General features: G+C 49.0%; 4 protein-coding genes across 9 annotated transcripts; 3 read left to right on the top strand and 1 right to left on the bottom strand.

The window, feature by feature from the left end:
• The first annotated feature begins 2,403 nt into the window (after positions 1-2,403).
• Ufc1 (ubiquitin-fold modifier conjugating enzyme 1) lies at positions 2,404-7,639 on the top strand. 3 transcript variants are annotated; one of them, XM_048452351.3, is made up of 7 exons: positions 2,404-2,527; positions 2,613-2,806; positions 5,950-6,017; positions 6,232-6,295; positions 6,593-6,669; positions 6,920-7,010; positions 7,208-7,639. In XM_048452351.3, exons 2-7 carry the CDS (start codon positions 2,684-2,686, stop codon positions 7,286-7,288), a joined length of 504 nt encoding a protein of 167 aa, XP_048308308.1. In that variant the 5' UTR covers positions 2,404-2,527; positions 2,613-2,683; the 3' UTR covers positions 7,289-7,639. The 3 variants fall into 3 exon arrangements, with proteins under 3 accessions (XP_048308308.1, XP_048308316.1, XP_048308325.1); XM_048452359.3 differs by having other exon boundaries at positions 2,415-2,527; positions 2,684-2,806; XM_048452368.3 differs by having other exon boundaries at positions 2,450-2,632; positions 6,232-6,324.
• A 618-nt stretch (positions 7,640-8,257) lies between these two features.
• Positions 8,258-14,195, top strand: Usp21 (ubiquitin specific peptidase 21). Its single transcript, XM_087906151.1, has 13 exons — positions 8,258-8,456; positions 9,277-9,897; positions 10,667-10,726; positions 10,899-11,019; positions 11,230-11,341; positions 11,524-11,679; positions 12,146-12,210; positions 12,403-12,506; positions 12,693-12,779; positions 13,029-13,100; positions 13,314-13,428; positions 13,515-13,629; positions 13,842-14,195. Exons 2-13 carry the CDS (start codon positions 9,298-9,300, stop codon positions 13,930-13,932), a joined length of 1,698 nt encoding a protein of 565 aa, XP_087762277.1. The 5' UTR covers positions 8,258-8,456; positions 9,277-9,297; the 3' UTR covers positions 13,933-14,195.
• Positions 14,196-14,872: 677 nt separating this feature from the next.
• On the top strand, positions 14,873-19,185 carry Ppox (protoporphyrinogen oxidase). 4 transcript variants are annotated; one of them, XM_048452247.3, is made up of 13 exons: positions 14,873-15,250; positions 15,348-15,442; positions 15,592-15,726; positions 15,839-15,987; positions 16,140-16,272; positions 16,524-16,668; positions 16,774-16,964; positions 17,970-18,030; positions 18,184-18,302; positions 18,398-18,508; positions 18,607-18,756; positions 18,880-18,922; positions 19,000-19,185. In XM_048452247.3, exons 2-13 carry the CDS (start codon positions 15,356-15,358, stop codon positions 19,140-19,142), a joined length of 1,467 nt encoding a protein of 488 aa, XP_048308204.1. In that variant the 5' UTR covers positions 14,873-15,250; positions 15,348-15,355; the 3' UTR covers positions 19,143-19,185. The 4 variants fall into 4 exon arrangements, with proteins under 4 accessions (XP_048308204.1, XP_048308211.1, XP_048308214.1 ...); XM_048452254.3 differs by having other exon boundaries at positions 14,886-15,250; positions 15,872-15,987; XM_048452257.3 differs by lacking the exon at positions 14,873-15,250 and having other exon boundaries at positions 15,856-15,987.
• A 95-nt stretch (positions 19,186-19,280) lies between these two features.
• B4galt3 (beta-1,4-galactosyltransferase 3) lies at positions 19,281-25,601 on the bottom strand. Its single transcript, XM_087906148.1, is given in 9 exon segments — positions 19,281-20,057; positions 20,138-20,242; positions 21,662-21,784; positions 21,910-22,100; positions 23,155-23,364; positions 23,366-23,391; positions 23,924-24,218; positions 24,547-24,715; positions 25,492-25,601. Coding segments are annotated over 7 exon segments (1,185 nt in total). The 5' UTR covers positions 24,183-24,218; positions 24,547-24,715; positions 25,492-25,601; the 3' UTR covers positions 19,281-19,786.
• Between the last annotated feature and the right edge of the window lie 230 nt (positions 25,602-25,831).

A 25,831-nucleotide genomic window follows, 5' to 3' on the forward strand; every position in this document is an offset into this window, starting at 1 on the left:
CCCTCAGCCGAGTGGTTGGTAGTAGCATAAACCTTTAATCCCAGCACTCGGGAGGCAGAGGCAGGTGGATATCTGTGAGTTTGAGGCCAGCCTGGTCTACATGAGCTGGTTCCAAAATAGCTAGGACTGTTAGAGAAACCCTGTCTCAAAAAACCAAAAACTAACTAAATAAATAAATGAAGCAATTAATTAAAAATGCACCAGTGTGGTTTTTATTGTCCTTTTGTTTTGTTTCGAGGACTGAAGGGATGGCTCAGCAGTTAAAAACACTTCTACTCGGAGCTGGAGAGATGACTCAGTGGTTAAGAGCACTGACTGCTCTTCCAAAGGACCCAGGTTCAATTCCCAGCACCCACATGGCAGCTCACAACTGCCTGAAGATCCAGTTATAGGGGAACTGACACCTTCATACCAGTGCACATAAAATAAAGTTAAATAAACCATAAAAATATTTAAAAATAAATTTCTACTCTCACGGAAGACAGGTATTTACTTCTTACACCCACATGGAAGCAATGTCTGTTACTGTAATGTCATTTCCATGGTATCTTACATGCATGCAAGCAAAGCACTCATATAAAATACAAACAAATAGGCCAGATGTAGTAGTGCATGCCTTTAATCTTACCACTTAGGAGACAAAGGCAGGTGGATCTCTGTGAGTTCAAGGCCAGCCTGGTGTACAGAATGAACTCCAGGGTGACCAGGTCTGTTACACAGAAAAACTCCATCTCAAAAAAAAAGAAAACCACAAACAAAAATTTAAATTTTAGTTGAAGGGGCACACACGCCATAACACATGTATATGTCAGAGGACAACTTGTGGAGTTGGTTTTCTTGTGGGTTCCAGGGATGACTCAGGTGCCGGGCATGGGTTACAAGCGCCTTTACCTACTTGAGCTATTTCCACATCTGTTGTTCTTGTTTTTTTTTTGAGACAGGATCTGGCTGCCTGTGTAGACTTAAACTCACCAAGATCAGCAGACCTCTGCCTCCCGGAAGCTGGGATCGGAAATGTGCACCACCACAGCTGCCACATAGGGGCCTTTGATTGTTTGTTTGTTTTAGATTGAGTTGCAGCAATCTTCCTGTCTTGCCCCCACCCCACTGCACCCTGTGCTGGGATAACAAGTGTGAGATCTCTTAGCTTCAAATGAATTTAGAAATTACCCGATGGCACTTGGGAGACAGGCAGACTGATCTCTGAGTTGGAGGCCGGTCTGGTCTACATAGTGAGAACCTGTCTCAAAATCAACAAAACGTTACCAGAAGATTTGTCTTAAACTAAGAATAGGCATTCAGTGACTGTACCTCTAGCCATTTGGGAGAATTCATCCTGGATCGAATTATGTCTATATACTTAGTGCATAGCACATAAAAAATATTCAGTAACTCTTTTCAAAATCTTTTATCTTTGGGGCTGGAGAGATGGCTCAGAGGGTAAGAACACTGATTGTTCTTCCAGAAGTCCTGAGTTCAATTCCCAGCAACCACATGGTGGCTCACAACCATCTGTAAAAAAAATCTGGTGCCCTCTTCTGGCCTGCAGGCACACATGCAGACAGAACACTGTAAACTAAATAAATAAATAAATCTTCTTTTAAAAAAATCTTTTATCTTTCAGTTGATTCTAAAACATAGACACATTCATTTTTTTTACATAAGCAAGAAGAGTTCCAGGCCATCCTGTGTGAGACCCTGTCCCCTTTAAAGACAAACAAGCGTGCCACAAGGACATGTGCTCAACTATGATCATAGCAGCTTTGTTTGTCATAGCCAGAACCTGGAAACAACCTAAACGCCCCTCGGCCAAAGCATGGATAAAGAAAATGTGGTACATTCACACAATGGAGTACTACACAGCAGAAAAAAATGACGGCTTCAATTTTGCAGGAAAATGGATGGAGCTAGAAAACATATTTTGAGTGAGGTAACACAGACACAGACAGACAATTATCAAATGTACTCACTCATAGGTGGTTTTTTTAATATAAAGCAAAGAAAACCAGACTATAAACCATAATCCCAGAGACCTTAGACAACAATGAGGACACTAAGAGAGACTTACAGAGATCTAATCTATATGGGAAGTAGAACGCAGAAAAAGACAAGATCCCCTGAGTAAATTGGGAGCGTGGGGACCTTGGGGTAAGGTTGAAGAGGAGAGGGGAGAGGTAGGGAGGGGAGCAGAGAAAAATGTGGAACTCAATAAAAATCAATACAAAAAAATACAAAAACAAACAAGCACGTGTACTTCCTAATTAGGTGGTATTCATTTTTCACTAAGGAAGTAACTCTGAAGCACAAACACGTAAATTGTGCATTCTAGGAGACAGTACTTTGAAGAGTGTCTCGAAAAACCTGAAACAACTTTCCTGGTTTGGGAAGGTCGTGGGCTTTTCCAAAATTGCTTCTGAGCATGAGCGGAAGTCACTCTTTGAGCAGTCTCCGGTGTGGTTTAATGATAGGTGCCATATTCTGGACGGAGTAGCCCGTCTTCATTCTGTTCTTCCGGAGGTTCACACCAGTGAGTCTATTTTATTTTCTTACAAGAAAATAAGAGTGCATTCAAAGACGGCTTTAAGGTTACACAACGCCTCATCTTCCCATAGTAAAGATGGCGAAACCCTGAGTAAGTAAGAAGCAACTCCACTTCCGCATTTTTCTTGTGCCCTGGTCCAAGATGGCGGACGAGGCTACCCGGCGGGTCGTGTCCGAGATTCCGGTGCTGAAGACTAACGCCGGACCCCGAGATCGGGAATTGTGGGTGCAGCGACTAAAGGAGGAATATCAGTCCCTTATCCGGGTCAGTTTTACTGCTGCGGTTGACCGCGTAGAAAAAGGGTGGCGGGGAATCAGGTGTCCTCAGAAATTGGCTCCGTGTGGAAGCTGCTTCCGGTTTTTAAGTTTATAAATTCATAGAAATGCGACTCTTTGGGGGTCTGGGGGGGGTGGGGTTTACGGGTGGACGGAGGGAGGATGCAGAAGAAATTCTAATTAGGAATACAGTAGGACTAGACCTTGAAGGAAAAAAACAGCAGTGTTCTTGGAAGGTGACGTGTCGCTCCCGCTCCAGGTGTTTGCGCTACTGAATATAGGACTAGGGGTCAAAAGTGCTTCTTAGAGCCCGAGGTCTCAGCTCTTCTTTCATTCTTCGTGATGAAATTAATGGAATGAATGTCAAAACTGAAAACTTAATGTGTTAGTTGTAGAGCTAGGGATTGGTGCCTCTAGTTATAAAATAGCTATCTTTTCAGCTAATCTGTTGTATCAAAAGAAAGAGTACACCCCTTATGGTGGTTTCTATCAGCTCTTCTTATATATTGCTTCACTGAGAAACTGGCTGAGTGCTTGCTTAGCAGGGGTCTACTGCTCCTAGCACCTCATAAACTGGTGTGACTCATGCATTCTCAGCACTCAGGATGTGGAGGCAGGAGGATTGGAAGTTCAGGTCATTCTGGACTACACGAGACCCTGCCTCAAACACAAAAACAATAAAACATTATTGTGTTCTTAGTACCCTGGAAGGCATACAAGGTCACTAACAAGGGTCCTGCTGAGGTTGACAGGAACAGTGTTATGCTGTGTTTAAGTGGAAAGACAGACGTAACTAGGATATTTTGAGAGTATGAGGAGAGATGTGTAATTCAACTTTAGTTTGCTAAGGTAAGGATACTCAGAAGTTTAAAACCTGGGGGCTGGAGAGACGGCTCAGAGGTTCAGAACACTGATTCCTCTTCCTCTTCCTCTTAGAGGTCCTAAGTTCAATTCCCAGTAACCACATGGTGGCTCACAACCATCTGTAATGAGATCTTATGACTTCTTCTGGTGTGCAGGCATGCATGCAGATAGAACACTGTGTATATAATAAGTAAATCTTTTTTAAAAAGTAGTAAAACTTGATTTGAAACTTGAACTATAAATACAGGGGCAAGAGAGAGATGGCTCAGTTTGTAGAAATGGGCTACTCAACCTGACAACCTGAGTTTGGCCCCTGGAACCCACATAGTAGTAGGAGAGAACAGGATCCTTTGAGTGCCCTCTGACTACCACGTGCACAGTCTTGACATGGGTACACACACACACACACACACACACATCTAAAACATAAGGGTAGGAAAAAAGATACTCAAGACATAAGGACAGAGGCTGGAGAAATAGCTCACTTACTGCCCTTGCAGAGGACCTGGTTTGGTTCCCAGCACTTAAATGGTGGCTCACAGTTATCCAGTTTCAGGGGTTCTGATGCCCTCTTCGAGTCTCCTCAGGTACCATGTGCACATGTGGTATATACAGGCAGAAAAAAAAAATCACTCACGCACATAGATATTTTTAAGAGTTTTGTTTTTATTTTTTGTTTTGCAAAGGAAAAAAATATAAGGACACCATGAGCAAAGGAATGCAAGCTAGCAACAGGATGGTATAAGCTGGGAGCCTGTAACTGCAGCAGTCGTGGTGCTGAGGCAGAAAAATTTCAGGTCTGAGGCCAGCCTAGACAGTTTCAAAGCCTTCCTGGGTTACAGAATGAGTTCAAGGCCAGCCTGAGCAATTTAGTGAGACCCTATCAAGAAAAGAAAAAGTAAAAATTGGGCTAAGGCTGGCTGTCATGGTACATATCTATAAACCTAGTATGAGGGAAGCAGAGGCAGGAGAATTTCAGTGACTTTATTGCCAGCCCTGGCTACAGAGAGACCTTGTAACAGGCAAACAGCAGAAACTAAAGTCAGCAGGACATCATGAAATATTAGTGGGGAAAGGAAAGGGAAGGTCAAGGATGAAGGCTGGTCTTTTGGTTTAGTGACTGAATGAGACTGCCACCTGAAATTGAGAATGTGTGTGGTGGTTCACACCTGTTATCCCAGCACTCAGGAAGGGCAGGAGGATCAAAATGTCAAGGTCATTCTTAATTATAAAATGTAGGTTGGGCAGGAGTCCCTGAAGTGGAAGAGGCAGAGGCGAGGGGTACAATATAAAATCCAGATGGGAGTGCTAAGTTTCTGTTTTCTGTTAAAGGTATATAAATTGAAGTCAGAGGGTGGTTGTAAATACCTTTAAAACCAGCACTGGGGAGGCCGAGGTGGGTAGGTAGGTGGGTCGCTGTGAGTTCAAGGCCAGCCTGGTCTACGAAACAGTTCCAGGACAGCCAGGGCAACACGGGGAAACCCTGTCTTAAAAAAATAAATTAATTAAAATAAGTAAATTTAAAAAGAAAAGGAATAAACTGAAACATGCAGTTGAATTATAGAACCTGAAATTCTGGTTTGAGTCACTAACTTGTAGGTGCTAATGAAAGCTAGCACAGGGTCCTCCAGGAATAATGTAGGTGGTAAAGTGAGTTTGGGGCTAAGGAGAGGTACTATCAGAAGTGAGAAAATAATCCTATGAGTCTCTAAACATTTCATACTTGCTGTACTGTGGGAAACCTGGACATTCTGTTCTCTATTCTGGGAAGGCACCCAGCTTACATATGTATCCTTTTCTTTCATTTTGCTTATGTCTGATAAGTTGTGAAAAATGTACTAGAACAGAAAATAGTCATACTTTTGAAGAGGGACAACCCTTGACTCTAGCTCCCCCTACCCTTTTTTTTTTTAAAGATTTATTTATTGTACTATATATACTGTGTTCTGCCTGCATGCCAGAAGAGGGCATCAGATCCCATTATAGATGGTTGTGAGTCACCATGTCACTGGGAATCGAACTCAGGACCTCTGAAAAAGCAGCCACTTCCCTTAACCTCTGAGCCATCTCTCCAGCAATCCTCCCCCTCTTTTTTTGATACAGAGTTTCTCTGTATAATTCTTTGGACAGGAACTCACTTTGTAGACCAGGCTGGCCTCAAACTCACAGAGATCCTCCTGCCTCTGCCTCCTATGCTAACATCACAGGTGTGCGCTCTCACTGCCTGGCTCCAGCTCCTTCTTCTAAGATTTCATTTTCTGCTTTCAGTATGTGGAGAACAACAAGAATTCAGACAATGATTGGTTCCGACTGGAGTCCAACAAGGAAGGGACCCGGTAAGCAGACCCTCTTGGGAGGTATGAGTGGGATCCTTACCTGGCTTAAGCAATTTGTTATCCAATAACCAACCCAAAGCCGCCATGCCATACATCAGTTTGGAGTTCCCTAATTCCTGACCTATGAGTCTTCCTGCTTGGTGGCCTAAACAGAGGTGTCATATGAGTGTGATCAGAGTAGGCTGACTAGACTGGGGTTTGGTCTTTGTTCCAGGTGGTTTGGAAAATGCTGGTATATCCATGACCTCCTCAAATACGAGTTTGACATCGAGTTTGACGTGAGTGTGATAGAATGGGAAGTATGAAGGTTAGTAGAAAGGGATTGATCAGATGATTGTTAGCAAGCTAAACTGTTTGGAAGGGACTAAATAAAACTTGTAAAATGGGAGGGGAAAGCTGAGGTTTGAAGCAGATATGTAACAGTTGCTAATCTCTATGTTTAGAATCCTAGCCTGTACCTGTCGCTTGGGGGATCTGCTGAATAAGCAATTCAACCAAGAAATGTGTATGTTTAATTAGACGAGTTCATTTCTCTCCTGATTCTCTGTTTTATTAAGGCTTTGTAATTTCTCCAGATTCCTATCACATATCCCACTACTGCTCCAGAAATTGCAGTCCCTGAGCTGGATGGAAAGACAGCAAAGATGTACAGGTAGGACTGGGTAGGAGGTGAGAAAGAGCAAGGAAAGCCTTAGGGAGGAGCTCAAGAGACAGAGAGTTTCCCCAGAGGGTACCACTCCAGAGTCTGGAGGGAGTCTAGGTTTCCCTGTGCCATGCCTATGCAAAGTACTTAGCTGACCCTGTTCTCAGTTCTGAGCGCTAATCTTCCTGTGTTCCCAAGAGACTGCTACACATTATGGCTAGTTTTTCATGTCAATGCCTTCTTCTTGTCCTCCTCCTAGGGGTGGCAAAATATGTCTGACTGATCATTTCAAACCTTTGTGGGCCAGGAATGTGCCCAAGTTTGGACTAGCTCATCTCATGGCCCTAGGGGTAAGTTTATTTTTCTTGGTATATGAGAGGAAGTGGGGAGGGTTCATGACCTAACCAGTACCAGCAATGTAGCTGAGACTAAGGGAGTAATGGTGTTGTCACTTGGGCATGTTGTGGAGTCTCTAGGAAGGAGGGTCAGATGCAGTAAGAGGCGCTGACTATGGCAGTAACCTCACAGGGTCTCCCTTGTATTGCAGCTGGGTCCTTGGCTGGCAGTGGAAGTCCCTGATCTGATTCAGAAGGGTGTGATCCAGCACAAAGAAAAATGCAACCAATGAAGGATCAAGCCACCGAGGCAGGACAGAGGAACTTGATAGGCTGTATTCCTGTTTTCTTGTGAATTTTTTCCCTAACTCATGATTCTTTCTCGGATCACCTCTGGCTGTTACAAAGTAGCTATAGGTGGAGTGGGGGGAAGAAACCAAAACCCAACAATAGGGTAAGGTCACAAAGTTTCTAAGTTAAGCTGTACAGGGAGATAAAAGACTTGAACCTTGAAAGAGGCAATTTGTATTCCTTCTGCAAGTGGAACCCTGGAGGCATCTTGGAGGCACAGGGAATTAACTGACAGCTCATGGCTTTTTTTGGTTTCTGGAAACAACCTGTCAATAAAAGCTGCTTCCCATGTATGTAGCCTGTGGTTCTCACTGATGACTGTTACAAGGTGAACAAGCAAAATACAGAGGGACATGAACAACTATACTAGGTTGGGAGGGGAATGTCCTTTCAAAGGATAACAAATGGAAGAAAAAAATCCGTTTTTTTTCACTGTCGTTGAGATTTGAGTTTGCCCTTTAGCGATGAGCCATGTTTTGCTTACTGCCTGAGCCTGCAAAGGGACTTGAAGAATGGGTTTTACAGGTTTGGCGTTCTATGCTCACTAGGGATCTCTCATGCCTAGGTGGAGTGCTAAATGCTTCGCTATTGGTTTTCTGGCTGCAGCTGGACCTGGCATGCAGCTTTCCACGCTGCATCCCTTTTGTTTGGAAAGAAGCCCTTGCAAGTCCTTCCGTTATTCGATGTTTCGGTTCTTCATCCCTTTGAACCGCATGAAGGGATGGGGGGCCCTGCCCTCAAGGACTTGCAGCAATGGTTTAAAGACCACCAACCAGCAGGGCCGGGAACTAGTGGTTCTAAAGTTGGCTGCGTTTCCATGGTGTCGGTCGGGGAGCCGTGGGGGCGGGCTCACGCAAGCGCCGAGGAGGTGGGTGGGAGGATTCCGAGAGTGGGCGCGCAGGCGCCTTAAGAGATTGTGAAGCCGGTGGCCGGTGGCCGGGCGGCACCAACAAAGATGGCGGTGGCCCTTGCGGCGGGAGCAAGCTGGGCAACAGCTGCGGCTAAAGCTGCAGCCCGGCCCGCGGGGAGGCTGTTCGGGGTTCGGAGGGGGTGGCCCTGAGCTGGAGCTGGACCCCGGCTGGCCTCCCCCGCCGCCTCACCGGGGGACAGGTATGGGCCGGGACGTTATGGCGGGGTGGGGTGGGGTGGGGTGGGGGAGCTGAGGGAGCTGAGGGAGGACGGATCCAGACCCCAGAGGACGTTCATCACAAAGGGAGAGGCTCGCGGTGCCCAGCGGGGCCTGGGAGAACCGAGCTGGATGAACAGCATTCTCGGACCGCGGGGAATATGCCGCCGGACCCCGTAGCCAATCAGCGGCCTCGGCCTTTCTGCCCTCGAGGGGGGCGGACCCGGGTAAAACCCCCCCCCCCCCCGCTGTGGTGGGAGAGGTGCAGAAATTAGGGGTCAAGTAGTCGTCCTCCATCTCAAACCATTGCCCCCTGAGTTCAGCTATCAAGTGGGGGCCCAGAACTGGAAAGGGAATGGGTTGCAAATCACCCATTTAATCGGCTTCATTTGCAACCCAGAGGGGCAAGGGTTGAGGTTGGAATGCTGTCTTTTGGACTGATTCCAGAATCCAGGGTCCCAGATCTGGGGTATATCTTACTTGACTAGCCAAATATGAGGATTTTTAGGAGTTTGTAGATTATAAAAACGGCTGAAATTGGGACCACCACTGGCTTTTCAATAAATCTGTATTCTATAGAGGGGGTGGGGCATGAAAGGTCAAAATGATGGGCTACTATTCAGTCATTAGTTTATTCAAGGGATACTAAGGATTTCCTTTATGTCAAACATTGCTAAGTTCTGGGGATGCAAGAATTGATTTTATAGACGTGATTCATGCCCTCGGTACATATAGAAGCCAGCTTGCGTGGTAGCCTATATCTTATCTCCCTTACTAATTCAAATGCTGATCTTCTGTTCTCAGGTCCAGCCTGTGGTGTCCACAATGCCCCAGGCTTCTGAGCACCGCCTGGGCAGGACTCGAGAGCCACCTGTCAATATACAGCCCCGAGTGGGAGCCAAGATACCATTTCCTCCCCGGGCCCGCAGCAAGGAGCGCCGAAACCCAGTTCCTGGGCCAAACTCCATGTTACGGCCTTTGCCACCCAGGCCATGTCCCCCAGATGAAAGGCTCAAGAAACTGGAACTGGGTCGGGGTCGGACCTCAGGCTCTCGTCCTAGAGGCCCCCTTCGAGCAGATCATGGGGTTCCCTTGCCTGGCTCACCGCCCCCAACTGTGGCTTTGCCTCTCCCATCCCGGACCAACTTAGCCCGTTCCAAGTCTGTGAGCAGTGGGGACTTGCGTCCAATGGGAATTGCCTTGGGAGGGCACCGTGGCACTGGCGAGCTAGGGGCTGCACTGAGCCGCTTGGCACTCCGGCCTGAGCCTCCCACTTTGAGACGTAGCACTTCTCTCCGGCGTCTTGGGGGCTTCCCCGGTCCCCCTACCCTGCTCAGCATACGGACAGAGTCCCCTACTTCCCGTGGCTCCTTCCACATGATATCTGCCCGACCCTCTGAGCCTTTCTACTCTGATGACAAGATGGTGAGGACTTGCCAGCACACGTGGTCTCCCATGACCATGTTACTCTTGCCTTCAACTCTCTTGTCGTAATATGGCTTTCTTGTTCCCTTCTCCAAGTCCCCTTGTCAACCCCTTATTACACCAGTGGACTCTTCTCTTTTCTGAGGCCTTCTAGATATTATTTTGGGTTGTATGTGATTCTTCAACTCGATGTGCCATTCTGGTCCCTAGGGAATTAACTATTTAGAATTCTTCTTTAGGTCCTTAGGCCCGCCCGTTTAAGGCAATTTCTCTCCTAGGACTGGGCCTAGACCTAATTAATCCCTGGGTTGAAGAGGGGCGGAGTTAGAGCCCCTGGGCTGAGTAGGGGCGGAGTTAGAGCATCTACTGCTACTGTTCCCCATTTCCTGAGCTAAGTGAGCTAAGCTGCTTGCAGTTGGAGCCAGCAGGACAGGGTGCAAGAAGGGGCCACGGGGGCAGGAGGGGGATTTGGGGGCAGTAAAGTGGGGGTGGGGAGCAGCTGGGCAACCATGCCAGTGCTTGGGGAATTGCCTCAGGAACTGCAGCGCCGGCTAGCTGGGCAGCGGAGCAAATGGGGAATAGGTGTGACAGCCATGGCTGAGTCTGTGGTACACTCAGCTGTGATGGGTTTACTACTCATGACCAATGAGGTAGGAGGACCAGGGAGGGCAAAAGGGTCGAGCTGGGGCACGAATAGGGTGGGGGAGACTTTCAGCAATATGCTGCTGAAAGTACCGACTAGAAAAATGACTGTACTCTGACCTTCCAGGCTCATCACACCCTGCTTCTGGGCTCTGGTCATGTTGGCCTCCGAAATCTGGGAAATACAGTAAGAGCCATTTTCCTGTTCTTTTCTCTGTAAAAGGAGTGTGAAATGGTGTTGGGGGTGGGGCCAGCCTGCGAATTTGGGGAAGACACACAGGAGAGCGCTGACCTCTCCTTAAGGCTGGTTGGACCCCATTACTGGAAAGGTAATGGCAGTGTCCCTGCTGCTTCCCCAGTGTTTCCTGAACGCCGTGCTACAGTGTTTGAGCAGCACAAGGCCTCTTCGAGACTTTTGTCTTCGAAGGGACTTCCGGCAAGAGGTCCCTGGAGGAGGCCGAGCCCAGGAGCTCACAGAAGGTGGGCAACGTCCTTCTGATTCTTCTGTTCACTTCCCCCTATCCTTTCAATTCTATACCCCAGTACCTATGGTTCCCAGCCCTTCAATCTGACACCTACATCCATTTTCCGGGTTCCTCCATTCTAGAGGTTTTCTTTCCACTGACTCTCCTCTTGCCTGCTCTTCTAGACACTAATCTTTGTGCCCCTTCCCCACGGTCACACCAACAGCCTTTGCAGATGTGATTGGTGCCCTCTGGCACCCTGACTCCTGTGAAGCTGTGAATCCTACTCGATTCCGGGCTGTCTTCCAGAAATACGTTCCCTCCTTCTCTGGATACAGGTGGGGATACTGAGAGGATGGGAGTTCTCTCTGGCTGGGGCTGGGGCCAAGCAGGGGCTACAGCTCCATCGTTCGGAGCCTTGAGAATTTCTGCACTGAGGATATAGGGACCCATATTTGGGCAGGGAATACTGTCTGTGGACTAAGAGGGGATCAGTTGCTCATATTCTGTCCGGCTGTAGCCAGCAGGATGCCCAAGAGTTTCTGAAGCTCCTCATGGAGCGGTTGCATCTTGAAATCAACCGACGTGGCCGTCGGGCACCACCAATCCTGTCCAGTGGTCCAGTGCCCTCTCCGCCTCGCCGAGGAGGGGCTCTGCATGAAGAACCAGAATTAAGGTAAAGGTTGCTCCCCCTTGCTCTTCTCCCCAGTAGCAATCAGTCGTCACAGAACTGAGCTAAGTGAAACTGGAAATGTGGGACCCTGGGGAGACCCTTTACCATAGAAAAATAAATGGTTTGTAAGTATAAGAAAGGACAGAAGGGAGGAGAAGGGAAGCTGAAGGATGCAGATAGAGGCATAAAATAGAGTTGGGGGTGTCACTAAATTGGGAAAGGAGGGATCTTTTACAATAAAATATACCAATGGGCTTTCAGAGGGGGGCTGGCATTTTTCCTTTATATACTTTTCCTCTTATCCTGGACTTCCCCAGAAAGTTCCTGAAAGAACTTTGACTAGAAATTTAGGGAAGGAGCTGGTATGCGGATAGGGAACAGGGCTCTGTGGTTAATTTCCATGGCTTGGGGGTACCCGTTATTATAACTGCCTCATGGGTGCTCCCTCCCTTCCCTTGATCTGTGGTAGTGATGATGACCGAGCTAACTTAATGTGGAAGTGCTACCTGGAGCGAGAAGACAGCAAGATCGTGGGTATGGAGTGGGCAAAACAGTGGGGGTTTGGGCTTGGGAGAGGAATGAGAGCGAGGCTGGGTGATGATGTGAAGTGGTTTGTAGAGTCGGGTGGTGGCGGCGTTGGAGTCAGAAAGGCAGGTCCAGCAGGGGCAGGATTCTGCCGCCTTCAGCGTCCAACAGTGACTCTCTCCTGCTTTTGCCTCTACCCAGACCTATTTGTAGGCCAACTGAAAAGTTGCCTCAAGTGCCAGGCCTGTGGGTATCGCTCCACGACCTTCGAGGTTTTTTGTGACCTGTCGCTGCCCATCCCCAAGGTGGGATTCCAGAAGGTTCCAAGGGTGGATGAAACATGGGTTCTGTGACCCACCCCTATGTGTGGGTGGGAACTATGTGGGCCTCTAAAGCAGAATTGAAGCCTGGATTATGAAAAGATAAAAGATTTAAAAAAAAGAAAGAAAGAAATTCAGAACATTCTGACCCTTCCTTCCTTCCCCCCCCAGAAAGGATTTGCTGGGGGCAAAGTGTCTCTGCGTGACTGTTTCAGCCTTTTCACCAAGGAAGAAGAGCTAGAGTCGGAAAATGCCCCAGTATGTGGGGGTTTAAAATGGTGGGAGACTTGGGGGAGTCTGTCTGGATAAAAGGAAATGCATACTTACTTAGTTGGGAACATGTCCGGGTGTGTTAAAGTTAGGATCTCAGATATGTTGTAGTATGCCTAAGTTAGAGGGGGAGGTGCAAAGCCATGAGAAACATACTAAATTTATATGTGAAGTGGGGTGTCAAAAACGAGCTGAGGTGAGAACACACTGACCTAACACTATTTGCTGTTTATTTAGGTGTGTGACCGATGTCGGCAGAAAACACGAAGTACCAAAAAGTTAACAGTACAAAGATTCCCCCGCATCCTTGTGCTCCATATCCTAATCTTCGCGTTCTTATTCCTCTTAGGGCATCTCCCATACATTCTCTTTCCTTACCTTCATTGTAGTTTTCCCTCAGAAAAACCTGCCACCCCAACTTTCTTTGCCATCTCTCAGGACATGTTGGGGGAAGAGAGGGTACTGAATTTCTTACTGCAGCTCCCTTAGGGACCCTCAGCCTCCCAAATGCTCCTTAACCAGGGCTTAGATCTGAATCGATTTTCCACCTCCCGAGGCTCCATCAAGAAAAGTTCAGTAGGTGTAGACTTCCCGTTGCAGCGACTGAGCCTAGGGGACTTTGCCAGTGACAAAGTGGGTGAGTCTGGTGGGGAGTGTCCTGCGGCACCTTCAGGGGTGGAACACAACTCTTGATTGAAGAAACTCATGTTGTCTGACCCGCAGGAAGCCCTGTCTACCAGCTGTACGCTCTTTGCAACCACTCGGGTAGTGTCCACTACGGACACTACACAGCCCTGTGCCGGTGCCAGACTGGTTGGCATGTCTACAATGACTCCCGGTGAGCACAGCCTCTTATTCAACTCCTGCCCCATCGCACTGCAGCCCTGGCACCCTCCCCTCCTCTGAGGCCCCAAAAGATGAGCTCCTGACAAAGAAGTCTCGGTCAAGTCTCTCCTGAGCTCCACCTGGGTACTCTGAGTTGAGGCCTGTAGGGGGGAGGGGGAACACACAGGAATAACTACAACCACTCCCTATTTCCCTTCTTCGTAGTGTCTCCCCTGTCAGTGAAAATCAGGTGGCATCCAGTGAGGGCTACGTGCTGTTCTACCAACTGATGCAGGAGCCGCCGCGGTGCCTGTGACACCATCTTGAAGCCCTGGCACCTGTGAAAACCTTTTCAACACCCTTAAGCCCCCAGGCTCCCCATTTACCTCAGAGACGTCTATTTTTGTGTCTTTTTAATCGGGGAGGGGGGTGGTTGTAGCTCCCATTATTTTTTTTATTAAGAAACACCCTTTCACCTTGTTTCCTGTCCCATGTACAGAGCTCACCAGGCCCTTGACCATGTACAGCCCCCAGAACCTCTGCAATCTCACTTTTTGTGAATAAATTTATTAAGAAAAAGTGATGTTCACGTTTAAATTTGCGGATAAGAGGGAATGGATATCCAGCATTTGGTTCAATTGGAGCCGTTCTGGGGCCCAATTCCGTCTCTGAACAGGCGGGGGCGCTCTCAGAGTAGAAGGAAAAGACGGGATTGAGTAGGCCCAACACTTGTGCCCTAACGGAGTTTTAGTATTACTCGGAAGACAAACATTGAGACTTGTGAAGCGGCGGAGAGGCCTAAAACTAGAGCGCAGGCATTGGCACGCCGGGTTTGCCGGAGAGAGGACCTGCCCCTCGAGATCAAGGCACCCAAGAACCCCTGTTGACAAACACTGGTTTCGTTGCCGGGTGGCCTTTGCTCCCGTAGGCCCTGACTGTTGCTAACATCAAAGAGCTGTTTATGGAACCACCTCCCCACGGACTGGCCTCCAAGTGTCTCTCTCCAGCCAAGGCTCATGGGGCCCTCCCTCCAGGGTTCTCACCACAGGCCTAGGAAGCTTGAGCTGGGGAATGCTAACTCCCGGATTCAGCTTTTCACTGCCTTGGCCCTGGGGAAGGCCGCGCCGGCTATTGCAACTAACTCCGATTAGGCAAAGAACCGGTTAGCTGACTCTGGACGTAGCTGCTGCTCCGCTGGCAACGTCACTGCCAATCCGGTGTCTTCATTGGTGGATGTATCCAGCACTCACCAATCAAGAGCCTACTTTCCAGAACCCACCAATCCTGAAGCAGTAAAGCAAAGCGCAGCTGCGGGCGGACTGAATGGAGTAGACGGAGAGTCGGAGGGACCCTAAAATTTAGGGGCGGGGATCCTAGACTTGAACCTGCTCACCCGCTGAGGTTGGGGAAACCGTGTGCTGCAGAATTCTGGCCCCCGGAGGGTTTGAGCTGGGAAGATAGCGCGGGCGTGGGCCTTATCTGCACACCCACAGGAGACACTGGTCCTAGGGCCTCTATATCACTCATTTCCCCTGGTTTCCCCTATCTGGTGGGTAAGTCCTGACCTCTGAACGAAGACTTCACTCTTCTACCAGCAAGTACACGCGCGCTCTGCCTTAGATGCTCACAAATAAGTAAGTGCCCAGAAGTGGGGTACGGGGCCAGTGGGGGTTTCTGCAGTTGTAAAACAGTGTGCCTCCGGTTCTGCCGGGTATCTTGACCTTTCCCTAGGCCTTACAATGGGCCGGACTGTGATCGTGCTTGGCGGGGGTATCAGTGGATTGGTCGCAAGTTATCATCTGATCCGAGGCCCCTGTCCCCCTAAGGTGAGTTTCCACTAGAACCAAAGAAAGACTAATTTAAAACTCTTAACATTTCCCATAAAAACTGAATAGATTCTGTTCCATGGAATGTGAAGTTCCCTCTATCCCCAGTCCCTTCCCCTGAACCCACAGTGTCTCACTTTTGGCACCAGGTGATCTTAGTGGAGGGCAGCAAGCGTTTGGGAGGTTGGATCCGCTCAGTCCGAGGATCAGATGGTGCTATCTTTGAACTTGGACCTCGAGGAATTAGGCCAGCTGGAGTGTTGGGAGCCCGGACCCTGCTCCTGGTGAGCGTCTTGTGGAATGTGTAGGACAGACAGGCAGTTGGGGGAGGGGGAGCTTTCCAAAGGGAGGGAGTGGCAGAGGGGAAAGACATTTGTTGGGTCAGTTTTTCCTTAGTGTCTCCTCTTCCTGAGGGCTTGTGGAGAACAGGTTTCTGAGCTTGGCTTGGAGTCAGAAGTCTTGCCTGTCCCGGGGAATCATCCAGCTGCCCAGAACAGGTTCCTGTATGTAGGTGGTGCCCTGCACCCCCTACCCTCTGGCCTCAGGTAACACCTCACCTCCTAACTGTACACCTACCTCTTCCATCCACTCCCTGTCAGCCCTTCCAGCCATAGGGGTTAAATGAATGAAAATAACACCCAGGAGCTGGGAAAGTGACTCGGGGAGCTTTCTTTTCACAATGCCTTCCTCCATGCAGGGGGCTACTCCGCCCTTCACCCCCCTTCTCCAAACCTCTGTTTTGGGCTGGGCTGAGGGATTTGATGAAGCCCAGGGGCAAAGAGCCTGATGAGACTGTGCACAGTTTTGCCCAGCGCCGCCTTGGACCTGAGGTGACACTGCTCAGACAGAGGTGGTCTCAACCCTCTCCCCTCCTAAACCAGCTGCTGTATCTAGGGATATCCTCTTCCCATTACTCGGTGTTGGGAATAAACGCCTTCCTTTCCTTCCCACCCTTTGGTTATAGTGGGAACACCCCCCAACACAAACTCTCTCCCTTCCTCATTCCCTCCCAAGCAGGGGCAATGGAAGTCAGTCAGGGTGCCTTATTCCTTGACCCCTCAGACCCAGTCTTACCCTTAAGGTGGCATCTTTAGCCATGGACAGTCTTTGCCGAGGAGTGTTTGCAGGCAACAGTCGTGAGCTCAGTGTCCGGTCCTGCTTTCCCAGTCTCTTCCAAGCTGAGCAAGCCCATCGGTCCATATTACTGGGGCTGCTGCTGGGGGCAGGTGAGGGGAGGGGCATTGGCTCACAGGGTGAAATATAAAGCCTGACAAAGTGAGGTATTTGTACAAAGGGTACTATTTTGATAATATATATTTGTCTCCTTTTAGGACGGAGTCCACAGCCAGACTCCTCATTAATTCGTCAGGCCCGGGCTGAGCGGTGGAGCCAGTGGTCACTCCGTGGAGGGCTGGAGATGTTGCCCCAGGCCCTTCACAACCACCTAACCAGTAAAGGAGTCACTGTTTTCAGAGGCCAGCCGGTCTGCGGGCTCAGCCTCCAGCCAGAAGGGCGCTGGAAGGTAGGAGAACCTCTGGAGTATAGTAAACTTGTATCAGTGTTATTGGATTTGTTGTTGCTGTTGTTGTTATATTTAATATTGCAAAAATACATTTAGCAAAAAGTTTCATATGAAAATGTGCATGACCCGATTTTATACCATAGTCAAATAGGACCTCTGGGGAGGGATGTGGACTTCTCTGCTGAATATCCATCTCTTTAAACTTGGTCCAAGACTTAAAAACACGTTTGCCATGTGTCTTCCATCCTATTATTCCGTGGTCCACAAGTTATCATCTCTCTACACACCTCCCAGTCACAAGATTCACAAAGGCGTCAAAGCCCTGCAGTATTCTGTGGACATACCTGCCACCTTTTAACGTCAGTGATAACTTCTTGTCCACAAACTTCTGCTATGGAGCAAGGGAGGGACTGAAGAAATAACTCAGCAATTAAGAGTACATACTGCCTTTGCAGAAGACCTGGGCTCTGTTCCCAGAACCCACATCAGGTGGCTCACCACTGCCTGTAATTCCTCCTCGGGGGCTCAGAAAATCTCTACTGGACTCCACAGACTAGTATGCACACACACACCCTGTTTCACTATCTTTGTCTGAGTAGTTTAACCAGGTCAGGGCTGATAGCATTCGACTGTTTTCTTGCCTTAGAGAAGCTCTTTTGATATTGACTACCTCAGGTTCCTAAGCTTTATGTGTGAACCTTCCTCAAACAGCCCTTATGGATGTGAAGAGAAGTAATTCTTTGGGGTGGTCTGGGACAGGAAGAAGATAGCCCACTTTCATTGACCATTTCAGAGCAGCCACGCTGACCTCTTTCTGGTCCACCTTCTGGATTATGCAGAGGATTTTTGTTGTTCAGATGATATTGTCATTCCCAGTCTTCATCCTGGGTCAACACCCAGTCTTTCCTGTCTCTTGGGTACCTGGGAAGCTAAGAGTGAGGCAGCAAATCTCACTTACCTCTAAAGTCCTCATAACATCATTATCTCTCAAATGTTATCACTCAGGTGTCTCTAGGGGACAGCAGTCTGGAGGCTGACCACATTATCAGTGCCATTCCAGCTGCAGGTAATGGGACAGTCCCTCCCTTTCCCTAACCAGGAGGCGATAGTATGCCTTCCTATGCCAGCAGGGCCACATTGGGTTCCTGGGCTGGTCATCCATGAGGGATTCCTATAAGACAAAGCTAGCCTACTATGAATGCCTCTGCCTGATCCCCAGTGCTCAGCAAGCTGCTCCCTGCCGAGGCTGCACCTCTAGCTCATGTCCTGAGTACCATCACTGCCGTATCTGTCGCTGTGGTGAATCTGCAGTACCAAGGAGCTTGTCTGCCTGTTCAAGTAGGAAGAAGAGGAGGGGGAAGAGGAGGAGGAGGAGGAAAGACATGTCTCAGTGAGAGCCCTTCCCTCCTGATCTACAGATATTTTTCCCCCAGGGATTTGGACATTTGGTGCCATCATCAGAAGACCCAACTGTCCTGGGAGTCGTGTATGACTCAGTTGCTTTTCCTGAGCAGGATGGGAACCCCCCAGGCCTCAGAGTAACTGTGAGAGAAGGGAACTTTGCGTATAGTGGGGTTTCCAAGGACTCCTCTGTGCCTTAGTGGAGGCAAGGCAGGATGGCCGATGCTGTATTTCCTCGCAGGTGATGTTGGGAGGCTACTGGTTACAGAAGCTAGAAGCTAATGGTCACGAATTGTCTCCAGAGCTGTTCCAACAGCAAGCACAGGAAGCAGTTGCTACACAATTAGGACTGAAGGAGCGACCAAGTCACTGCTTGGTCCATCTACACAAGGTGAGTTGAGATTCTTATTAGTTCCCCATTGAAAATAAGGACTAACATGTTTATCAGTATGTCAGCCAAGCGAGGCCTTGGAAATCAGTAATAAACTTGCCCTTACATCTTGTCTCTCCTTAGAACTGTATCCCTCAGTATACACTAGGACACTGGCAAAAACTAGGTAAGCTGGGAAAGCGGCTGGGCTGAGGAAGTCGGAGCCCAGCTATAACATTCCTCTCATCCTTCCTTACCTTTCAGAGTCGGCTATGCACTTCCTGACTGCTCAAAGGTTGCCCCTGACTTTGGCTGGAGCTTCCTATGAGGGGGTCGCTGTCAATGACTGTATAGAGAGTGGACGTCAGGCGGCAGTTGCTGTCCTGGGCACAGAATCTAACAGCTGATTTCCCTTCTCCCACTCACGAAAATAAAAGTTGCTGGAACTTGGTTTGGTCTTGCTATTCTGTCAGCCTACAGGCTTGTTGGGACCAGGGGTGGTGGAAGAGGAGAAAGTGTCCTGGAATGCAAAAGGCACAAGCAGAGATGAGACAAAGTCCTTTATTAGAAAAGATATCAAAATCCTAGCCCCCTGGGCCAAGACCAGAGGAGCTACTCCAGCACAGGCAGGAAATGCCCTGGAAGGGGCTTCCTCCACCAGACAGCTTCTTGGGAACCATAAATAGAATAAATATTCACAGAGGTCCCAGGAGAAGCCACGTCACTCGTGGAAAAGAGTGGCATCCATGGACGAGGAAGGGGCTTGGGGTCCAGCCCTGCTCCTACCCCGGGGGCAGGGGACTCCCAGGATTCGTCACATAAAATGACAAGGATTCACAGTTATAAGCCCTGATAGGTGGCCCCTAGAAAGAGGAACCTCCAGGTCTAGAGGAGCCCAGCTCCAGTCTAGCAGTGAGGAGAGGTCCCTGCCCCCCAGCCCAGCACTAGAGTTTAGTCCCCTCACATCCCTCCGAGAGCAGTGTGGAGCAGAGGGTGTGGGGAACACAATCCCTCTGATTCAGTTTCATGATTAAAAGTGGGCAAAGAAGAGTCAGTGTGAACCATGGGGAGCTGTGTGGTTGGCAGTAGGCAGAGGGCCAGGCCTAACTGGGGGCCGGCGTTGCAGCATCTCTTGTCGGAAGGCCTGGGAGGAGCCCGGTGGGTATCGGGGACCAGAGGACCGAGGACCCCGAGGGTCAGTTCCAATGTCTGCAGTGATGTTGGTATAGAGAGGACCCAGTTCTCTAGCCAGCAACTGGTATGTCAGTGAGTTCATTCCATCTTGTGTCCAAGAATTCTGGGTGCGGACCAGGAGGTCAAATCTGAAGGTTAAAGGTTTAAGACTAAGATCTAAAAGGAAGAGCCTGGAGTTTGGGGACCCCAATAACAACGCCCTTCCTACCTGTGGGGATTTTCCTCGTTGCCTTTGTCCCCTCTGTGCTTCACCATCTTATAGTGTCCTACAGAGGTGGGTGGTCGAGAGATCTTCATCCCAGCCAGACGGACCCTAGGAGAAAAGAAAGGGAGGAAGTCTTGGAGGAGCCAGAGTGGGGAAAAAAAATCTGCTGGCAGATGAATGAGGAAAGTAAAGACAATCAAGGAAGTGATGACATATGCCTATACACAAAGAATAATTACCGTCTGTCTGGCAAGAAAAAAAAAATAAATAAAAACTGCCAGGTAGAAGAAGGCAGGAGAAAATCAAATAGAAAGAAGGTAAAGTTGGCTGTACCCAAGTCAGCAGGGCCTAATGCCAGACGCCCTGGGGCCTTAAAAGAACTGGCAGAGATAGATATGAAATTCTTTGACTTCCTTTCTAAATGGCTCCTAGGAGTGCCCTTGGAGTCTTGGGAGGACAGAGAAGAGTAACCATTTTGTCTAAAGCATAGAAATGGCAGATCTAAAGTCATCCACCTCTGCCTTTCGGCATTTAAAGTGAGGCTTACGTAGGCTAAACACACGTGACCACCGAGCTGCACCCCTAACCCAGCAAGTCTTATTTAGAAGTAGTGTAACCACCCAGCTCCTTTCCAGCTGCTGCCTCGTGTGAAAGAGAAGAGCAGAAGCAGGCAGATGCTCAGGACCTTAAACAAGCCCAAACTCTGAAACATAAAAGCAAGGAGTGGAGGTAGTTTGACAAAGAACTGAAAAAAATACATCTAGAATTTTCAGGGTGTAAGATTTACACACAGAGAGATGAGAATTCACATAAAGATGTCGCTACAGGGGACAAAAGGGGAGGGGAGGCAATGGACCCGGCATACCAAGCTCAAATACACCGCTCATGAAGCTGGTTCAGGGGAGGCTAAAGATAAGAATGTTTCACGTGCTAGGAAATGAGTGGGCATTATGCCAGTTAGGAGCCCCTCCCTTTTTTTCCTTAAAAAAAGAAAAAAAGAAAGAAAAAAAAGTGATTCTAGGGTATGTGGGGCAGAATCCCTCTCCTCCGTTCTCACAGAAGCAGTCTCTGCGTAAGCCTATCAAAATGAAGAACTACTGTCTTCTTTGTTGTTGTTGTTGTTGTTTGTTTGTTTTTTGAGACAGGGTTTCTCTGTGTAGCCCTGGCTGTCCTGGAACTAACTCTTGTAGACCAGGCTAGCCTCGAACTCACAGAGATCCGCCTGCCTCTGCCTCCCGAGTGCTGGGATTAAAGGTGTGTGCCACCACTGCCTGGCTGAACTTTAGGGGCATGTCTTTAGGCCCCTTCTTGAGAGCTAGAATTCCATATTTCCAGTTGATCTTACCCCTCTTTTCAAGAATATAACCAACCAGATCTATCTAGAAAACTGAAATTTGACAGAACGGGCAGCAGTGGACAAAGGAGGTCGAAGGAAAGAGTTGGCTCAGTGTAGAACAAGGAAGCTAAAGATCTGTGTTGAAAGACTGTGGCCAGGGTTTAGGAAAGAGGTGTCGTAAGAAGTCTGACCTGGTAGCAATGTCATCATCCTCACCACCCCAGCCCCAGTATTCATTGGGGAAGCCGTTCATCTTCAGGTACTGGTCAGGAGTGAGTGCCGAAACCCCACCAAAGTACTGGGGGTACGGGAGGCTAGGGAGAAAAAGATCTTTGTATTTCACAACTTTGGAGCATCAACCCTACCCACAATCCCCTTAGCTCTCCACCTGCTACAAGGCTGCTTTCCCGGCTTTCTGGTGCTCTTCCATGCCCATTACCTGTATCCAAACTTGTTCATGGCAACAGCAACATGGCGGGGTCCCCGGGGGTCGCAAACATACAGGTTATGATCATTTTCTGGAAGAAGGTCCACGTCATGTAAGAACAAGCAGTCCCATTCTTCATCGCGCAGGGCTTCCCGCACCCCAACATTCAGTAGCTTTGCCCTGTTAAACGTTCCATTTCCAGCCTAGAAGATAATGAAGGGGACCGGGCTCAGTATGAGAAAGTGTCTGTGCACGAGCACTGAAGTAAAAAGAGGAAAGACCTAAGCGGAATATGGGGCCAAGAGGAGGAAGAACAAAACAGACAGCTGAGCGTGGTGGTACCTGAGTGTAACTCCAGCACTCAGAAGACAGACAGGAAGATCTTAGGTAGACTATAAGCAAAACAAGGGCTGGAGATGTGGCTCAGCTGGTTGAGTGTTATCTAGCATTCATTAAGCTCTGGGTATAATCCTCAGCACCATATAAAACCAAGCATGGTATCATGTGCCTGCAATCCCAGTGTGGGAAGGTAGATGTAGCAGGATCAGAAGTTAAAGGTCATCCTGAGCTACATAATAAATTCTTAGGACAGCCTGGGCTACATGAGACCCTATCTTAAAAAACAAAACAAAGGGGGGTCGGAGAGATTTAGAAGTTAAGAGCACTGGCTGTTCTTCCCGAGGTCCTGAGTTCAATTCCCAGCAACCACATGGGGGCTTACAACCATCTAAAATGAGATATGATGCCCTCTTCTAGCCTGTAGGGATATATGCAGGCAGAATACTGTATACATAACAAATAAACAAATCTTTAAAAAACAAAACAAAGGAAAAATCATAGAAAAAAATATAAGAGAGTAGGAATACCTTAACATAATAGGGAGGCAGACCTGACAGAAAAAGAATGGGACTAACAAAGTTGAAAGAGCAAGGCTCCAATTATCTATTGTCTAATCCTTTAACAGTTACCCCACAGACCCATTAGACGAGAGAAGAGGCATTTATTTGAGGCTTCCTTAACATCAAAGAAAGAGGAAGGAGCCAGGTGTTGGTCTTTAATCCCAGCACCTGGGAGGCAGAAGCAGGTGGATCTCTGTGAGTTCAAGGCCAGCCTGGTCTACAGAGTGAGTTCCAGGACAGCCAGAACTACAACACAGAGAAACCCTGTCTCAAAAAACAAAACAAACAAAAACTAAATGAAAAAATGGATAGCAAGAGTAAGGTGGAAAGGGGGAATACCTGGTGGATGTGGGGATACCTGGTGGATGACATAGATGCCATAGGCAAGCTGCTGGCGCTGTAGGAAGGGGTGCAGGTGATAGAGCAGCAAACGCAAATGGTGCTCCCTGGCACGATGGGGTACAATTATGGCTGTTCGGGAGCGTGGCTCACATTCTGCAGGACGGTACCGGCCCCCTGGTTCCACCCGGGGGTTCCGCTCCACAATCTCTGCTAGAGATGGCACTGGGGCTGAACGATACTGACACAGGACCCACTGTTGGTAGGGAAAGGCAAGTTCAGAAATTGGAGACACGAGGAGAAAATGGGCATCAGAATCTGAGACTACCTCTGGCCAAATAGCCTGATTCAGGGCTCACTTCCCCCAAGGACTCACTCAAAAATCTAACACGCCTTGGATTTCCCTTCATTAAGACAGTTCCACAAAGCCTAAAGCTGCAGGCAGCCTCCTTACCTTAGACTACTTACTTTCTTATTTTAGGGTTTATATAACTTTCTCTTGTCCCACACTGAAGCTACAGGAGAAGAGCAAAAGGACTTCTACCTAATAAAGCCAAGACTCATCTACAGGAGAAGTAATTCCTACCCTGGGGCATAAAGAGCCCATAAAATGGGCAGGCAGTGGAAAGCCTGGTACCAAGAGCTTAGTCTATTTGAATTCATAGGTCACTCTATCTCGACATGAGCCCAGCTTAGAATACATTAACCTAAGTCTCAATTCGTGCCTGTCCAAGGCTCCCTGCCCCCTCTCCTCGTTCTCTTCTTCACCTTCTTCCCTTGGTACTCACCTAAAAAAGGAGATCTTTCTGGACAGTAAGGCAGAGCTTGGGCTGGAGGAACCCCTGCAGCGACAGGAGCTCCAGGCAGGTGACTGAGGTTACTATAGACATCACGGGGATGAGAATAATCAAACGTTGGGCCCTGATCTCGACCAAATAGGGCACTAAGGCTTCGGAAGCCCCCAAGTGACAGATACATCATAACTGCCAGCTGGGAGCCCACAAGCAGGGCCAATGTGCACGGTCTCTCCAGTAGCCTCCGCAACATCCTGACTTGAGGGCTAGGGAAAGAGTTAAGAGATTTCTGGAAGCAAGCAGGAAGGCGGAGAGCAAGGCAGCGGAGACATCAGCGGGTAGGGATGAAAGCGGTGCCGGGAGGAGGAAGAAAAATGGGCAAGGAACAAAGTCACAAAAAGAACACCGCTGTAATCAAACAAGGAAAAAAAAAAAAAAACAGCCCAGAAGGTAGCCAGTCACTACCAGTCCTAAATACAAGTCACTAAAACTCTTTCATTTTCACCCACAGCACCCACTTTCGGTCTCCACCCTCAAGAAAGCTTACGTCAGTCAAGTCCTACGTCCACTTCAGAAGTCTTTAAAATCCAGTCTTACAAAAGAAGAGACAGACGCACCTGTGTTCAAGCTGTCTTCTTTCGGATCATGGGGGCTCCAGGAGGTCCCCGGGGAGCAGAGAGGGGAGGCATTATCTAAAATTGGAACTGTCACAGAAGACAGAAAAGGGCATTCCAACAGCCAGCGTGGGACCAGCGGGGACAGACGTGATCAAGGAGAACCAGTGACCTGTACAGCAGAGTTCACAATCAGGAAGAAACAACTTTCCCATCATGGGGAGTGCGGGAAAGTGATTGGAAAAAAGAAAAGGTCAAGTCTCAGGCTCCCTGCAGCGGAGGGGCAAGTGTCAGATCCGTACCTAACTCTGTACTCCAACAAATTTGTTTGGGGGAGGGGGGTCAGGGAAATGAATGGAGATACAAAAAAAAAAAAAACTATTCAAGAGGCAAGAGAGTCGTGAAAGGACCTTGGCGTGGCCTAGAAAACATTGGAAACAGGTTCTTTCGGTTCTTCACGTACCAGGGAGCGCCTCCGCAGGTGCAGGGTGCTTGACCACCTGGGAGCTGCAAGCAAGCAACCCGGAGCGAAGCCCAGAGAAGGGTGGGGGTGGTGTCCTTGTCCACCTCGCTCCAACCCTAGTGGGGGTGGGGAGGCGAGTTCTAGGTGAAGTGAGAAGTAGAGAGCGAGGGCCAGGGCAGACTCGGCCCAGGACACCTGGACCGGCTCACCTGGAAGGGCGTGGTCAGCGCTTTGCGCGCGCGGGGGATGGGGATTAGAACCCCATTCTTTTCGGGCACGCCCATCCCATCTCAGTCGCTTGTGTTTGTCCCTACCGTGCAACGTGAAGGCACCGGCCCGCGTCCACATTTCCACCCGAGACCATGATGTGCTCAATCTGGTTTTGCAGCCTTTACTCAGAACTTCTCCTCCCCGGCCCCCCCCCCCCCCGACCTCCCGATCCTTTCTCCGAGGACTCTGTCTCTGAGGTTCCAAGCCCACCATACCTGGTCTGCTCCCAGTCGTCACCGTCGCTCGGACAGCCGGGTAGGTATTGCCACCGCCATCTTGGAAGCGGGCGCGGGGGGCGGGGCTCGCGTCACGGGGCGGAGCCTCTAGCGGGCAGGCGCAGGGGCCCAGCGGCGCCCGGCCTGTTAGCCTCGGAGCTGGCGACCTGCACCGCGGAGAAGCTCGCTGGTGTCTCGGAGGAGTCCCAGACCCCCGATCTTCCTCTCCACCTCACAGTCTCCTTACGGGGCTCCACTGCTCACGTCGGAGCACAGCAGCTAAAAGCCCTTGTTTCTCAGTAGGGTTGAGAACCAGTTTCTGGTGCATCGGACTACCTCA

This window comes from Myodes glareolus, chromosome 5, assembly GCF_982192425.1.
Source record: "Myodes glareolus chromosome 5, mMyoGla1.1, whole genome shotgun sequence".
In the NCBI taxonomy this organism is placed as follows: domain Eukaryota; kingdom Metazoa; phylum Chordata; class Mammalia; order Rodentia; family Cricetidae; genus Myodes; species Myodes glareolus.

What these genes read in the sequence shown, in the direction of transcription:
- Ufc1 (XM_048452351.3), top strand. Translation starts at nt 2,684, where the DNA reads ATGGCGGACGAGGCTACCCGGCGGGTCGTGTCCGAGATTCCGGTGCTG. An exon ending in TCCAACAAGGAAGGGACCCG is followed by an intron (nt 6,018 to 6,231) that starts GTAAGCAGACCC and finishes TCTTTGTTCCAG; the next exon opens with GTGGTTTGGAAAATGCTGGT. An exon ending in AGTTTGACATCGAGTTTGAC is followed by an intron (nt 6,296 to 6,592) that starts GTGAGTGTGATA and finishes TAATTTCTCCAG; the next exon opens with ATTCCTATCACATATCCCAC.
- Usp21 (XM_087906151.1), top strand. Translation starts at nt 9,298, where the DNA reads ATGCCCCAGGCTTCTGAGCACCGCCTGGGCAGGACTCGAGAGCCACCT. An exon ending in AGCCCAGGAGCTCACAGAAG is followed by an intron (nt 11,020 to 11,229) that starts GTGGGCAACGTC and finishes TCACACCAACAG; the next exon opens with CCTTTGCAGATGTGATTGGT. An exon ending in AAAGATTCCCCCGCATCCTT is followed by an intron (nt 13,101 to 13,313) that starts GTGCTCCATATC and finishes CTCCTTAACCAG; the next exon opens with GGCTTAGATCTGAATCGATT.
- Ppox (XM_048452247.3), top strand. Translation starts at nt 15,356, where the DNA reads ATGGGCCGGACTGTGATCGTGCTTGGCGGGGGTATCAGTGGATTGGTC. An exon ending in GGGGCTGCTGCTGGGGGCAG is followed by an intron (nt 16,669 to 16,773) that starts GTGAGGGGAGGG and finishes GTCTCCTTTTAG; the next exon opens with GACGGAGTCCACAGCCAGAC. An exon ending in AGGACACTGGCAAAAACTAG is followed by an intron (nt 18,923 to 18,999) that starts GTAAGCTGGGAA and finishes CTTACCTTTCAG; the next exon opens with AGTCGGCTATGCACTTCCTG.